Below are 13,264 nucleotides of genomic sequence, written 5' to 3'. Positions count from 1 at the left end.
TATATATATATATATATAATTACCTCGTTGTTACAGAGTTTTGAACTCAGGAAATTAAAAAATATTTGGGATTCAAACTGGACTATCAGATTAAGAAAGTGAACCGCGATCATAAAATTTTCTCCTAAATTTAAGTACATGTGGAAGTTTTAGAACGTTAATTTTTGACATGAGATCTGGAAAACAAGTTCACGTACAGACCAGATAAGATAGGGCTCTCCTATTAGTTTTTTACAATTCTAATGTCTTTTCTCGAATGATATCGATTTTAGAAACAAAGTGTTTAACCTAACCTAACTTTTTTATAGGTCTTAGAGTTGTCAATGTCAATAATGTCATACACTGAAACCCATCACTCGCACATATCATAGAAATAGTAATCTTATTCAATGCCACAAACATACACTACTCGCAATCAATTGGTCTTGTATTCTAGTCTATAATCTTCTCAGTTATAGCTGGCATATCGTTCCAGAAATAACTCGTCGCTGTCATTGTGCACTATATGTATATTGTTTATGTTTATGATTTTATTTTGTTTTGTTTTATATTATAAATTTTTTTATTACCTGTGAACCGTTATTATTTGCTTATTAGTTTGTTTCTAGTGTATCACTTTCAGTTATAATCTGTACATCATCCCGAAATAACTCACACCGCACTATAGTTTTGTTCAGTTTGTTTCACTATCACTGTTGTAGTCAGCAAACCATTCTGGTGCTGTCATAGAAATTGCTCAGGTTATTGGTGTGTTCTCTAAAATTAATCGAGTTCAGTTTTATGATATGAATCATTTTACTGATAAGTCTTCTTGATTAGTTTACTTCTTTGTTTAGAACTTTGACATCGCTAAAGTTGAACCTGTGTCCTTCATCTTTTATATGTTGGGTTAAAGCTGTCTTTCATTCTCCACCACCGAGTGTGTTAGTTGCATCATTTTTGTGTTGTTTAATTCTTTCTCCTATGTACTGTTTGGTTTGCCCCACATATGCACCTTCACAATTCGAGCAGGCAATCTTATATACTACACTTGATTGTTTATCAGGAGGAAACTTGTCTTTTATTCTACTGGAAAATCTTCTGCCACTGTCCAGGGTGTTGTAGAATGCTGCAGTACATCCAAACTGTGTGAATATATTATGAAGTCGGTATGAAAGTTCGGGGTAATAGGCTAGTCGGCCGAATTTTCTGTTCTCAGTAGGTGGCTCAGGTTATATATTGTTGAGTGGTATACTTGTGTTATCTTTATTTAGGTAGTTGTTAATTTCTTTCTTGATGTAATATATAGGGAAGTTATTGTCCAAGAGTATGTTAGTTACTTTTTGAATGTTGTTTTGAATTTATTGTGGTCAAGTGTTAGGGCTCTGTGGATGAGGTTGATAGCGACATTTTTTTTTGTTGGGCACTATGGTTGGATAAAAAGTTTAAACATCTTCCTGAATATGATGGTTTAGAGTACCAGTTTGTTATTATTTTGTCATTTTCTCTTGACACCAAGACGTCTAGGAAAGGGATGCTTCCATTATTTTCCTTTTCTGTTGTGAATTTCAGTCTACTATGGAATGAGTTGAATGTATCAAGGGTTGATTCAATTTTATCTATAGGCAAGAGTAATAAGGTGTCATCTACATAGACTTTCATCAATGGTACAAGAAAATTCAATTTGTCGCTTACATACTCGAACAATTCCAGCATCACTAACTCAGCAATTGTTGGGCTAGCAGGGGATCCCATGGATATACCGTCTAGTTGTTTGTTTATCTTCCCATCAAATGTAAAATATGCTGTATCAAACAATATCTCTACAAGTTCAAAAAACTTATCTTTGTTGAGTTCTGTGAAGCAGCTTGTATAGTTCCATTTTTTCTTCATTAATTGGATAACAAGTGATTCTGGTATGTTCGTGAAAAGGGACACGACGTCCAGGGACACAAGTTCATAATTTGCAGGCACTTGTATGGTTTTAAGTTCTTCAACCAAAGAGAACGAGTCCTTTACCTTGAATCTTGACAATATAAAACAAAACAAAATAAAATCATAAACATAATCAATATACATATAGTACACAATGACAGCGATGAGTTATTTCTGGAACGATATACCAGCTATAACTGAGAAGATTATAGACTAGAATACAAGACCAATTGATTATTGCGAGTATAGTGTATGTTTGTGGAATTAAATTAGATTACTATTTCTATGATCTGTGCGAGTGATGGGTTTCAGTGTATGACATTATTGACATTGACAACTCTAGGACCTATATAAAAGTTAGGTTAGGTCAAACACTTTGTTTCTTTAATCGATATCATTCGAGAAAAGACATTAGAATTGAAAAATTGAAACTCCCCCATATGCTCTCCAACAACGAGGTAATTGATGTTTGTCAACTTAAATGTATTGTATTTTACCAAAAAATGTTTTCAGTCTTGATAAAGGAACCAACAGGTTCAGAAACGTCGACAAAGTTGTAAAAACCAGCAGTTTATGTCCAATTCCCTAAGATGCCCAATATAGTTCAATAACATGGTCGAGAACATAACACAATTTAGCTTACCGAGTGGATTATTTGAAGGGATTAGACTGGATTGTGGAGATGACTTATGCCGAAAGTGCAAAAATACACAAACCTCAGTGCAAATCTGACAGCAATGAAAAATAGAACGATCTTCTTGTTACAGTGCAGACAATTAAAGGTTTATCCCAACCACATAAAAAATAACATCAAACAAATATACTCACCCCAATTGGAAGAACATCCCTACACCAGACAGGTGGACAACATCATGAGGAATTTTCGGAAATCAGTCCTCAATCTAGAGATAAAAATCACCCTGTGGAAGAAGAAAAATCTTCAACAATTCATCAATCTCCTTAAAAACACACTGGAGACATCTCTTGACGACCAAACCTGGAGAAGAATAAGACAGTTTAAGGAGACAAGATCGGAGCGACTCTTCCAGAAAGTCAAAACAGTCAATAGACGAAAGTTGAAGAGACTTCAAGAACAACAACGGCCCATCACAATAACAGAAACTAACAAATTCCTCACTAACTACACCAATGTAGAGGTTCCAACAGAAGCCCGAATCATCCTAGGTATGGACCCCAAACACGGCATAATACCAAAAAATGTCCCTATTTTAGAACTAATAAAAGATGTTGAGGGCTTTGTCTATACACTCACAGTTGATGAAAGCGAGAAAAATACAGTCAGATCAAGATGCATGAGAATCGTATCAAATTTCATAGAAAAACCCAAAAATCCAGAACCATTGAACAAATATTATAAAACAACATCCAAATTCATCGAAGACAACGCAAATATTGTAGTGAGCAGATAAGACAAAGGCAACACTACAGTTCTGATGTACAAAGAAGAGTAGGCTAAAAGATCTCTGTTCATGATACAGAAGGCCTTCAACGTGTGCTGCCCTGTTCAAGACCTATGTCCGCCCCATCTTGGAGTTTGCTGGCCCTGTATGGTGTCCGGTACTGAATAGGGATTTGGCTTTGGCCACGTCTACGTGGTCATGCATATAAACTGTCTAAGGAAAATTTTAGATCGTCGCAGAGGCAAAATTTCATCTCCAACCGGGTTTTTAGTGCGTGGAATAGTTTGCCGTCGGCAGTTGTGAACTCGGAGTCTGTCAATGCGTTCAAAAACAACTACGACAATTTGTGCCGTCACGTACGTTGGTGACACTCGTGATAGTGGATTTTTTTTTCTCTCTCTTTTAATTCACACTTTCTCATTTTCATGTACACACAATGTATTCTTGATTTTATGTTGAACGTATATGTTTTTATTTTGAGTTTTATAGGCTTTGCCTCAACTCTGTATCCTTTTCAAATAAATAAATAAATAAATATATGAGAGAAGTGGAAAAACTACTAGAGGATGACACTACATACCAGCTCCTCAATAGAGATCCTACAAGAAAATACCAAGAAAAGACCAATAAATTCTTCAGAACACTCAGGGATGACAACATGCTTTCGGACACACTCTACAAAAACCTAATAAAACATAAAAGTACACCTCCACAATTGTACTGCTTGAGGAAAACCCACAAACAGACGATTAGCTTTAGACCAATAGTAAGTTGGATAAGTTCCCCAAGCCACAATGCAGGACTATTTCTACACAAAATCCTAAATAATGTACTTTCCTCATCAAGATTCAAGGTAAAGGACTCGTTCTCTTTGGTTGAAGAACTTAAAACCATACAAGTGCCCGCAAATTATGAACTTGTGTCCCTGGACGTCGTGTCCCTTTTCACGAACATACCAGAATCACTTGTTATCCAATTAATGAAGAAAAAATGGAACTATATAAGCTGCTTCACAGAACTCAACAAAGATAAGCTTGTTGAACTTGTAGAGATATTGTTTGATACATCATATTTCACATTTGATGGAAAGATATACAAAGAACTAGACGGTACATCCATGGGATCCCCTGCTAGCCCAACCATTGCTGAGTTAGTGATGCTGGAACTGTTCGAGTATGTAAGCGACAAATTGAATTTTATAGTACCATTGATGAAAGTCTATGTAGATGACACCTTATTACTCTTGCCTATAGATAAAATTGAATCAACCCTTGATACATTCAACTCATTCCATAGTAGGTAGAGTGAAATTCACCACAGAAAAGGAAAATAATGGAAGCATCCCTTTCCTAGACGTCTTGGTGTCAAGAGAAAATGACAAAGTAATAACAAACTGGTACTCTAAACCATCAAATTCAGGAAGATTTTTAAACTGTTTATCTAACCATAGTGCCCAACAAAAAAAAATATCGCTATCAATCTAATCCACAGAGCCCCAACACTTGGCCACAATAAATTCAAAAAAACGAACATTCAAAAAGTAACCAACATACTCCTGGACAATAACTACCCTATATATTACATCAAGAAAGTAATTAACAACTACCTAAATAAAGATAACACAAGTATATCACTCAACAATATACAATCATCTGCGAATAGCCATAATGTTTCGAATGAGGTCCAAAATCTTTATAATAGTGTGTATTTGTCCGAAATCACTTTGACAGAGACGGCAGTAAAAGACGCTCTAAACGCTCTTAATCCGGATAAAGGTCCCGGCCCAGATGATATTCCACCATTATTGTTGAAAAAGTGTAGCATAAACAGTGAAGCCACTCACAATGATTTTCAATTTGTCCTTACATTCGGGCATTTTCCCCCATAGATGGAAACTCTCGAAAATAGTACCTATTCACAAAGGTGGCGCAAAAAATATTATCAAGAACTATCGTCCAATTCCCATACTGTCAGCTATTCCTAAGCTATTCGAGTCACTAGTGTATGATTTCGTTTCTAATCATGTAAAGCATATCATAGTGGAAAATCAACATGGGTTCATCAAAGGTCGCAATCTTGAAACAAATTTATTGAATTTCCTTGAAAACCTTCATGATGGATTTGAAAACCAGTGCCAGATAGATGTTATTTACACATACTTTAGAAAGGCTTTTGACAAAATGAATCATGGCATTCTACTGCGACGACTGGCGGAGGTGGGCATATGTGGAAGCTCATTAAGGTGGATACAGTCCTATGTTCTGAATAGATCCCAATTTGTCTGCGTGAATGAGAGCATTTTTCCGAATGGATCAGGTGTTCCTCAGGGATCTCATCTAGGACCCTTGTTCTTCATAATTTACTTAAACAATAATTCTTACTGCTTTCGCTATGCTAAGTTCCTATTATACGCCGATGATCTCGAAATATTTCTGACTATAAGGAGATTCGAAGACTGCATTAAGCTTCAGGAGGATTTAGACAGGGTTTATGAATACTGCTGTCAAAACTTTCTATATGTAAATTTCGAGAAATGTTTTAAAATATCTTTCACTAGGAACGTTAACACCTCTGCATTCGTTTACACTTTTGATCAAGTGATTATAAAGCAAGTGGATGTTGTTAAAGATCTGGGAGTACTTCTGGACTCGAAGTTAACATTTGACGTACACATTAACGGAGTCATCGAGTCGTCGAATAAAATGCTCGGGTTTACTCTTTGACATGAAAAGTTGTTCAGGAAAAATGAAACTCTACTAACCCTTTATTATTCATTTGTTTTCAATATGCTTAACTTTGCAACGTCAATATGGAGTCCAAAGTATAGATGTTACGTGAACAGATTAGAAAGTGTACAGCATAAGTTTCTGAGGTTCTTGTCTTTCAGAAGTAGAATTCAAATTGTTGATCATGATTACACCGAAATTCAACAAAGCTTTGGAATATTGAGCTTGGAAAATCGAAGAAGATTAAACGATATGTGTATGATTTTCAAAATAGTTAATGGTTTACTTTATGTCCCGAAAATTCTCGAATCTATCAATTTTAGAGTTCCCGAGAGAAGGCTAAGGTCCCGTGAATTGTTCGCTGTTCCATACCGTAGAATTAATATTACTCAAAATTCTCCACTCTGTAGAATGCTATCAACATTTAACTTATATTCCTGTGGTGTTGATATTTTCAATATAAAACTCCATCAATTGAAGAAATTTCTGAAGTTGAAGTTGCCCTACGTTTCTTAGTTTTTTCATCTTTTTTAGATTCATATTATGTTTCGTTTTTAGTTTATAGAATAGTGTAAATTTTCATTTCAATGATTTGGTATTTTGTATGATATATATATTGTTAAACTGTGAATGCTGTATTGGGTGTTACCACTTGTTTGTGTTCCTATTTGTGATAAATAAATAAATAAATACATAAATTGAACCTGAGCCACCTACTGAGAACAGAAAATTCTGCCGACTAGCCTTTTACCCCGAACATTCATACCGACTTGATATATTCTAATAGTTTGGATGTACTGCAGCATTCTACAACACCCTGGACAGTGGCAGAAGATTTTTCAGTAGAATAAAAGACAAGGTTCCTCCTGATAAACAATCGGTGTAGTATATAAGATTGCCTGCTCGAATTGTTAAGGTGCATATGTAGGGCAAACCAAACAGTACATAGGAGAAAGAATTAAACAACACAAAAATGATGCAACTAACACACTCGGTGGTGGAGAAAGCAAGTCAGCTTTAACCCAACATATGAAAGATGAAGGACACAGGTTCAACTTTAGCGATGTCAAAGTTCTAGACAAAGAAGTAAACTACTCAAGAAGACTTATCAGTGAAATGATTCATATCAGAAAACTGAACTCGATTAATTTTAGAGAAGACACCAATAACTTGAGCAGTTTCTATGACTGTGTCATCTCCAGAATGGTATGCTGACTACAACAGTGATAGTGAAACAAAGTAAACAAAACTATAGTGCGGTGTGAGTTATTTCAAGATGATGTACCCATTATAACTTAAAGTGATAGACTAGAAACATACTAATAAGCAAATAATAACGGTTCACAGGTAATAAATATCATTCGAGAAAAGACATTAGAATCGTAAAAAACTAATAGGTGATCCCTATCTTGTCTTGTGTGTACGTGAACTTGTTCTCCAGATCTCATGTCAAAAATTAACGTTCTAGAACCTCCACATGTACTTAAATTTAGGAGAAAATTTCATGATCGTGGTTCACTTTCTTAATCTGATAGTCCAGTTTGAATCCCAAATGTTTTTGAATTTCCAGAGCCCAAAACTCTGTAACAACGAGGTAGTTAAAGTTTGTTAACTTAAATGTATTGTATTTTACCAATAAATGTTTTCAGTCTTGATAAAGGAACCAACAGGTTCCGAAACGTCGACCAAGTTGTAAAAACCAGCAGTTTATGTCTGAAGACTAGTACACCAGGTTGACATGGCGTCTTTCAGGAACTTAACAATATTGGAATCCACCTTGAAAATCTTCAAGATCGTCAAGAGACATTCGTGAGGTATAGAATCGAATGCTTTTTGTAGTCTATGTACGCAGCGTAAAGATTCCTCCGCTTGGAGAACGCTTGATTGCAGATAACTGAATCTTAGTTGTTCTTCGCACCCTCGGCTGTCTTTGGTGCATCCTTTCTGTTGCATGGAGATGATGTTATTCCTTTCGCAATGGTTGTGTAGAAAGTTTCTTCCGACTTTTCGAATGAATTATTGTCTCTTTTCCGGCTATAATTGCTTTTATATTTTCTTAGGCGTTCTGCATACAGACTTAATTTTTGCTTCAGAGTGTCGGGGCAATGGTGCGCTGTAACATTTTCCGTCTCTCGTTCTGTGTGGGTCCTGTTTCTATCCATGATCTCTTTGGCAGCTTTCACAACCTTTCTTCCTCGATTCCCGTTCAAGTACTGCGTCAGTCGTCCAATGTCTCTTCTTAGCTTTTCTGTTTTGTGTTGAAGACGTTTATGCTATGCTGGCGCGTGTAATTTGTGTAATTTTGGACCATCGTTGTTCATCCGGCGAATTTTTGCCCCTATGGTTTTTGCTGTCGTTAGCGCTGCACAGTAAAAAACTAGATGCAGATATTCCAATGAACTTCCGTTCTGTAGGTACTCAGGTAAAACGTCCTTATTCAAAATGTCGATTATAAGTGACAGTTTCTTGGATGTATTGAGTCGGGAAGGTGCCATTCCATGAAGGGGATCTGTTCCTTCCAGTTCGGCAAAGTATCTCCTCATGTCAGAGTCAACTTGTCGGTGGAGCTCTTTCCTATCGTCCTGGTGTTCAGGCTAACTTGCGTTGCAAGATGGACTTTCAGTATCAATTTCTTCTGGCTGTTGTTGCCCAGGCATGTGAATTTCATCACAGGTATTGGTGTTATTCTCTTGAATGAGGATCATTTACCAGAAGGAGGTCAAGCAGATATGGGTTCTGGTTTTATCTGAAACGAGTTGACTGGTCTACCAACTGAAAAAGGTTGTTTTCTCTAATAGTGTCGACATAAATGGCTGAAGAGGAGCTGCATGATCTATCATTTGATAAGGGCCATTGAAAGTCTGGTATGTTAAAGTCCCCGACAATGCTCCATTCAAATGGGGCAATTTTTCAAATCAAATTTACAATGTTGAAACTGTTTATTGTGGGTTATCCTGGAGACATACATATCTACATAACATCGCAGACTTTCTTATTAAACTACCGAAATTGTAGTTGATCATTTTTCTTTATTGTCTTTCTGAAATGAACACTAGAAGAAGCATTTTACATATGCATGTGCTCAACTCACCTAAACTACATTCTTCTTGTTTTTTGTCGGCACTGAAACAGGAATCTCTATTGTGGTAAGCGACCTTGCACCAAGTGCAGCTCACAGATATAAATTCCTTAGAACTGAATGAGATTTTGCACTGAAAATTCTTCAAAGAACATTGACATGTATAAAATGTGGGAAATATCACGGAACTACCTTTGAACAGTGTTGACATCTAGTTTTTTCGGAAAATCTACGAACCCAATGATGATGAACCATATGCGTCTTTCTGTAGTGGCTAGGAGGCTTGTTTTCAAATGTAGCCCTACATCTGAAGGTCAATTTCTTATGGTCCAAGCAGTTTTGGTGAACTACTATACTGCATGAAGAACATTTTGCCCTCGGTCCAGTTCTCTGAGTATGCATGCAAACAAGTATCTTAACTTTAGAATTCACTAATTGACATCTTGAATGATGGCATTGAAAGTGAGATGAATAACTAGTGGCTAGTTTCATAATCAAACTTGAAGTCCTTTTCATTGCAAAGCTTCCTTGAAGTGACAATAAAAGAAGCTTCGAGTTTGAATTATGAAACTTGGCAACATTCTGTTATGGACTGTTGCCTGATAACTCAGTTGGAGATGGTAGTGCAAAACATTTATTGTACATCATTCACAATAATAATATAATAGCTAATTGATATAACGAGATCATTATGCGAGATATATTCGTCGAATACATTGCTAGGTGACAAGGCGACAGCCGAGTCACCCACAATGTACGAGACGGTGTAAAATCGCTAATAATCGAGTTACATTCAAAGCAGAGATTCTAGAGCAAAAAGATGGGAAACGAAAGGAATAAATTGATGTGAGCAACATCTGTGTTTCGAATGTGTTTCTAAGGCCCTAAGACTGGTTAAAATATTAATTCGAGAGCCATTTGCAGAAATGAAGATTTCAGATGGACATTTTAATCGAAAACTTTTTGAATGTTTTGATTCTCATGCCGCTTTTTGTTTATCTAGCTAGTTCTAGTTGCTGACTATTGAATTTCTTCGTCTAATTTCTTGGTTAAAACCTCAAAACATAATTCGAAAATTATTACATGGTGAAGAACTGTGAATCGGTAGAACTGTCAAATAAAATGGATTTTTCAGAATTAAGTTTTTCATTTAACTGAGGAAAATCGAAATGTAAGTATTAAAACTGCTAACATGTGATTCGGTCATTCATTGAGAACGCACCAATATAGCACTATGCAATTAATGCCATGCATTGAAAATACTGCACCGGGATTTGACCTCCCCCGAAAAACATGGGCTACTCTTAATAGAATTAGAACTGGCCATGGAAACTGCAGGGACTCTCACCACAGGTGAAAAAAGCCTTCTCCGGAGTGCGATTGCGGAGCAGAAAGACAAACTGTTCAATATATTGTCACCGAATGCCCTCTCAGAAGATATGCTGGGAATACTAAAGACTTCGCCCTGGCGATACCAGCTTCCATTGATTATATTAATAGACTTGGTATCAAATTGTAGCTTCTATTATGTACTAATATTGTGTAAATAATAGCAGATCACAAGAGTTGTCCTAGTAAAAGCTCTATTCGTTGTATATAATTTCAAATTTTTATGAATTGCAATTGAAAATATTGCACATCCGACAGAGTATTTAATTGATATCAATTGATTTCAAACAATGTTCAGATGAAAACTAACATCGTAGTCACGAAATAAAACCATACTTTTATTTTGTCGCTCAGGATGTTTGTTTTCTGGTCTCAACAAAGTCGATATTGAAATTCAATACAACGAATAGAATTCGAATTACGCGTCACTCAATTATAAAATAGAAAACTGTTATTAAACAGTTTTACTGTATTGACAGTACATTTTCAGCGCCATCTCATTGTGAAATGTGTTTTCACTGGCCAAAATGTAGTCGGTTTTTAGCACTATGAGATATGAGGGCGTTTCCTATCTTTCTACCCCATAATCTTTGAATCAAAACTTTATCGTATCATTGACAACTTCGATCCGAAAATAAAAGCAACAAGTTTTCATGTCATTTCAAACAGTCATCTTTGAAATCATGCAAGATGTTGATATTCCTGACGATATATTAGCTGCTGCCAACACTGAAAGGTTGAACTTGATTCCGGACCAATCTAAAATCCATTATGAATAAGAATATCGGCAGTTTTGTGAGTGGCGAAACGAAGTACATGTTCAAGGTGCAGAAGAAACTGTGTTGCTGGCGTATTTCGCAAAACTCTCTGAGGAATATTCTGCTTCATCCTTATGGCCGAAATATTCCATGTTACGAGCGACTTTAGAACAGAAGGAAACAGTGAAAATAGACAAATACGGCGCCTTAATACGTTTCATCAAGAAGAAAAACGGTGGATATAGAGCAAAAAAATCAAAAGTAGCCACAAGAGAACAAGTCAACGTGCGTCCTGCCCCAGACGAGGAGTTTTCAATGATGAAAGTGGTTTTCTTAATTTTAATTGATGATGAAGACAAGTTTATTGTTACTATTCGCGACTCGAAATTCATCTGTGGTATCAACGGCGAAGTCAATCCTGTGCTTTTATTTGAGTAGGCAATATTAAGGCCACTTCATGTTACTCAGCGATTGTTTGTATCATACAGAAAGGGGAAATGAACGGTATAGCCTTGCGGCATTCATTTCTTCTCTAAAATACCTTCAAAAATAGCTGAGTATCTCTGACTTGAAAATCAGAAAACTATGTATACTGGTCACTGCGTTAGAAGATCGTCGGCAAATACGTTCAAGGACGCTAAAGGCCACAGATTAACTAAAGAATATAGATGGGCCACTCTTGTATCCCGCGGGATGGTGCACTAAACATGAAAAAATTTTCTAACCCGTAACTGATGATGGGGTTTGAAAAATCCCACGCAAAATATGAATGGCCACTTTGCAGTTTTGGGTGGGAAGTAATCGTGGGATCCTATGTAGCTTTCAATCAGTACGCTCTCGATGTACGCATGTGTTGAAATAACGCTTTGGTTTCGTGAAATTTCAATTCTTGTCGTATTTGGGGTTTGCGAAACCTCACGAATTACGTAGCAAATTATAATTTCGGTTTCTTCCATGGCTTCTATATATGCTAATAATAAAATTAAATTGGATGATCCTCGTTTCGAAGAATGGGCTATACATGTTTTGGACCAATTATGTTGCACATGAATTTCAATACAATTATGAGGGTTTTTCAGAAGAGAGCTTTTCTGACGAAGAAAACGATACAGTGAATTTGGAACAGGAAGTAGAAAATTCATCTTCAGATGAAGATTTACCGTTACAGAGAAAAAAGAAAGTTGAAAAATACTATTATGGCAAGAACAAATTCAAGTGGTCCTCGGTTCCGCCGAATCCCAACGTTCGAACAAGAAAAAATAATATAATTTCACATCTCCCAGGTGTAATTGGCCCTGCAAAACAAATTGGAGTAAATTGCTGTCATCTAATGGTATATTTCATCTTTCACAAGTGTTTCGATTCACTTTCGCACCTGAAGACAACCGGATTGCACTTTCGGCGGCGCTTACCGCCGCGAGATTCGAGAGCTCGATGTGCCCGTCGTATGAATAAAACCCAATGCATAATTTTTCATCCGGTTAAACCTGACAGTAAAAATTGTGAAGGGAGTCTTATAAATCATAGGCCTGAAGAAGCAGAGGGACACCTTCGCGAAACGTCGCCACGAATGTGAGAAAACTTGAACATCTGTTTTTCTTGTTTTATTTCCTGTTATTTTTTGTTGTTTTTCTATTGAAAAAAGGGACAGAGGACGCTAGTTATTCTGACAATTATAATAAAATATTCAGTGGCAATCAAGAAGCATACTCTCACAATAGAGAGTCATGAACTACCACGTTATATAATGAAATTAATCAAAAATAATCAGTGTTGAGTCTTGATATAGAAAAAGCATACGACTGTATGTGGCCTAGAGTACTTCTGTACAAATTGCGTAGAATCAAACTTCCATATCACCTCATTAACTATGAAAGCACTTTCTAGAAGGCAGAACATCAGGAGTTAAAGTTGGATTATTTGAGTCTGTATACATTAGCTGAGAGCAAATCAAAAAGTTCTCTTCTTTTGATACTC

General features: G+C 36.3%; 1 protein-coding gene across 4 annotated transcripts in view; it reads right to left on the bottom strand.

Annotated features, from left to right (window-relative positions):
- Positions 1-13,264, bottom strand: part of LOC123318010 (eye-specific diacylglycerol kinase) — a 291,641-nt gene that overhangs the window by 220,849 nt on the left and 57,528 nt on the right. For all 4 annotated transcript variants that reach the window (XM_044904662.1, XM_044904665.1, XM_044904664.1 and 1 more), the window contains exons 3-4: positions 9,333-9,530; positions 9,153-9,282 (exon numbers count right to left, since the gene is read on the bottom strand). In XM_044904662.1, the coding sequence (XP_044760597.1) occupies positions 9,153-9,282; positions 9,333-9,530 (328 nt within the window). The remainder of the gene's footprint in view (positions 1-9,152; positions 9,283-9,332; positions 9,531-13,264) is intronic.

This window comes from Coccinella septempunctata, chromosome 7 (assembly GCF_907165205.1).
Source record: "Coccinella septempunctata chromosome 7, icCocSept1.1, whole genome shotgun sequence".
Classification (NCBI taxonomy): Eukaryota; Metazoa; Arthropoda; class Insecta; order Coleoptera; family Coccinellidae; genus Coccinella; species Coccinella septempunctata.
This window is presented reverse-complemented; position numbering and strand designations above follow the sequence as displayed.